At 50.7% G+C, this 2,438-nt stretch overlaps 1 protein-coding gene across 1 annotated transcript; it reads left to right on the top strand.

Annotated features, from left to right (window-relative positions):
• Positions 1-7: 7 nt before the first annotated feature.
• CHCHD2 (coiled-coil-helix-coiled-coil-helix domain containing 2) lies at positions 8-916 on the top strand (the record flags this gene model as incomplete). The annotated part of the gene is made up of 2 exons (XM_008942744.1): positions 8-160; positions 757-916. Coding segments are annotated over 2 exons (313 nt in total), but the record flags the coding sequence as incomplete, so codon positions are not given.
• Between the last annotated feature and the right edge of the window lie 1,522 nt (positions 917-2,438).

Here is a 2,438-nt window from a genome sequence, read left to right as displayed (position 1 = left end):
GCCGGCCCCGAAGCAGCCCGGGCTGATGGCGCAGATGGCCACCACCGCCGCGGGGGTCGCTGTGGGCTCTGCCGTGGGCCACACCATCGGGCACGCCCTTACCGGAGGGTTTGGTGGAGGCAGTGCCTCTGAGGCTGCGAGGCCTGACATTACTTACCAGGTGAGTGAAAGCACAGCTGGACACCAGCTAACCTTAGAAGCATAGAATCATAGCTGCAGGGGTTTACTTGGCAGAGCAGTTGTGTCTAGGCTGAGGTATCTGCTGTAGACATCAAGACTGCACAAGCTGCAGCTGGGAGAACTGTAGAGACTGGGTCTCCAAGGAACTACAACAGTCACCATCCAGCATCATAAAAGCAGCTCAAAGGTTTGCATGAATGATACATGTTTGTAGTGTTAGTGTTGCTTGCTGCTGCAGCACCTTTCTGATTCAGCCAGGACTTCTGTGTGCCAGGTCTGGTGATAAGATACATCACAAGACCTTTTAGTGCTCCTCAAAGATTACAACAGTGCTGTTACCTTACCCAGATGCTATTTGGAGTTACCCAAGAGATTGTGACTTACAAAACTGTTCAGAATGTGTCATGCCCCTGCTGGAACCTGTTTGGTACTTCAGCTCATTATTTGTTTTCTGTGTAAAAAGTAACATTTTGAGTAAAATACAGGAGGAAGTATGCAGGAAGCAGTACTCGGGTGGTTTGTCTTCATAGTCTGGAGCTGTTGGAAGGGTACTTAAGGAGGTGTCTGCCATTTCAGGAGCCCCAGGCAGCCCAGCCTGCCTACCAGCAGCAGCAGCAGCAGTTTGCTCCTTGCCAGTATGAGATGAAGCAGTTCCTGGAGTGTGCCCAGAACCAGACTGACCTCAAGCTGTGCGAGGGCTTCAGCGAGGTGCTGAAGCAGTGCAGGTTTGCTAATGGTAAGTACAACACTTATTTGGCTACCAGACTGCTACCAAATGAGAGAATAGGTATAAATAGTGTGGGAGTGTCTTGTTTTCTTTCAACTCCTCTGGTGAAGAGCAGGGGTTGATCCAGAGCACTAGCACTGGAGCTGGTTAAAGCAAGCTGCTGTTCTGGCTGGCTTCCTTGGCTCTGTACATGCAGCTGGAGGTGATGGGGTGGAGGGAGGAGGAATTCCTGAAGCTGACCCGAGGAGAGCAGTGGCAGCAGGCCTGGAGAACTGGCCCAGCACTGCTGCCCTGGGGCAACTTACCTGTCAACTGCTTACCTTTCAGGTTTAGCCTAAGGCTTCACAACAAGGTTGCTGAAGACCATCTTAGAAGAACTGACCTATGAATGAAGAATAAAAAGCTTCAGTAATAAAGTCTAAAGCTGTCTGATATCTCTTTAGTTCCTGTATTCACACTGTTGTCCTCCTTGTGGCCTGCTTCCTGCCATAGTTGCTACAGATGGGATACAACTCACAGCCCAAAATAATCTAGCACAAAATGGGGGAATGAGCAGTAAAGCAGAATGAGCTAATTTGGGTTAAGTGGTTTGCTGATGGTTGTGTTGAATGTAAGTGATACAGTGTATAAATAAACTTCTCTGTCTAGAAGTACTTTGCTTTAAGTGGACTTTGAGTCGAGGCTGGAGGGCAGGCAGGTGACAATGAATGTTGGCAGGCTGCTGACTGCTTGCCAGCCGTGGTGCCTGCAGGGCTGGAGTTTGGGGAGTTCAGGAGCACTCAGCTCAGCAGTGGCTATTTGAAGCATTTGAACCTCACAGGCAACTTCTGCTGGCTAAAACACTCCCAGGACAGCTGTGTGTGACTCACCATTCTGCATGCAGCAGGTCCTGGCTCCCCAAGGACATACTGTCATATGTCTAAAAAAAAACCCCAAACTATATTGATTGAAGAGATTCTGAGTAACACCTTCCCTCTGCTACTGGGCAGCTGTGCACCTCTAAGGGAACACAGTCTTGCAGCAGACTCAGTGCATGGGAGCACAAGCCAAGGTTGTAGTTTTTATTCCTCCATCTCATGGTAGAAGTCGAGTGAAAGGGCAGCAGGTGATCCAGGTGCTGCAGCCTTTTCCTCACACCTGGCTAGACAAGTGACAAAGCTGCTGCCACGTGAAGGAAAATAAAAAAATAATTTAAAAAAAAACATTGATTGGTGCAAAGTGCAAGCTCTCCTTTTTCCATCAGAGGGAGCAGCCAGCTCCTGCCCTGCTGAAACCCCTGGAGCCTGCAGAGTAAACGTGCTCCCGCACCTGAGTGTGGGATGGGCGGACTGGAGCACCGGGAAGGGGCGTTCCCGTGGCGGGCACCCCCGCGCTGAGAAGTGCGGGTCCCGTTAAAACACTTCCACAGCATGTCCTGAACGGCGTTGCTGCTGCCGGGGGCTCTCGGGAAGAGGCAGAATGCCCACCTCTGACCGCAGTCCCTGCAAGCAGAAAGACAAAATCGGTATGAAGACGGGGAAGGGATCCTCGG

Source organism: Merops nubicus, unplaced genomic scaffold (genome assembly GCF_000691845.1).
Source record: "Merops nubicus isolate BGI_N331 unplaced genomic scaffold, ASM69184v1 Scaffold29570, whole genome shotgun sequence".
Taxonomy (NCBI): Eukaryota; Metazoa; Chordata; class Aves; order Coraciiformes; family Meropidae; genus Merops; species Merops nubicus.
The sequence above is the reverse complement of the archived record's forward strand: the minus strand, read 5'-3'. Positions and strand labels throughout refer to the sequence as shown.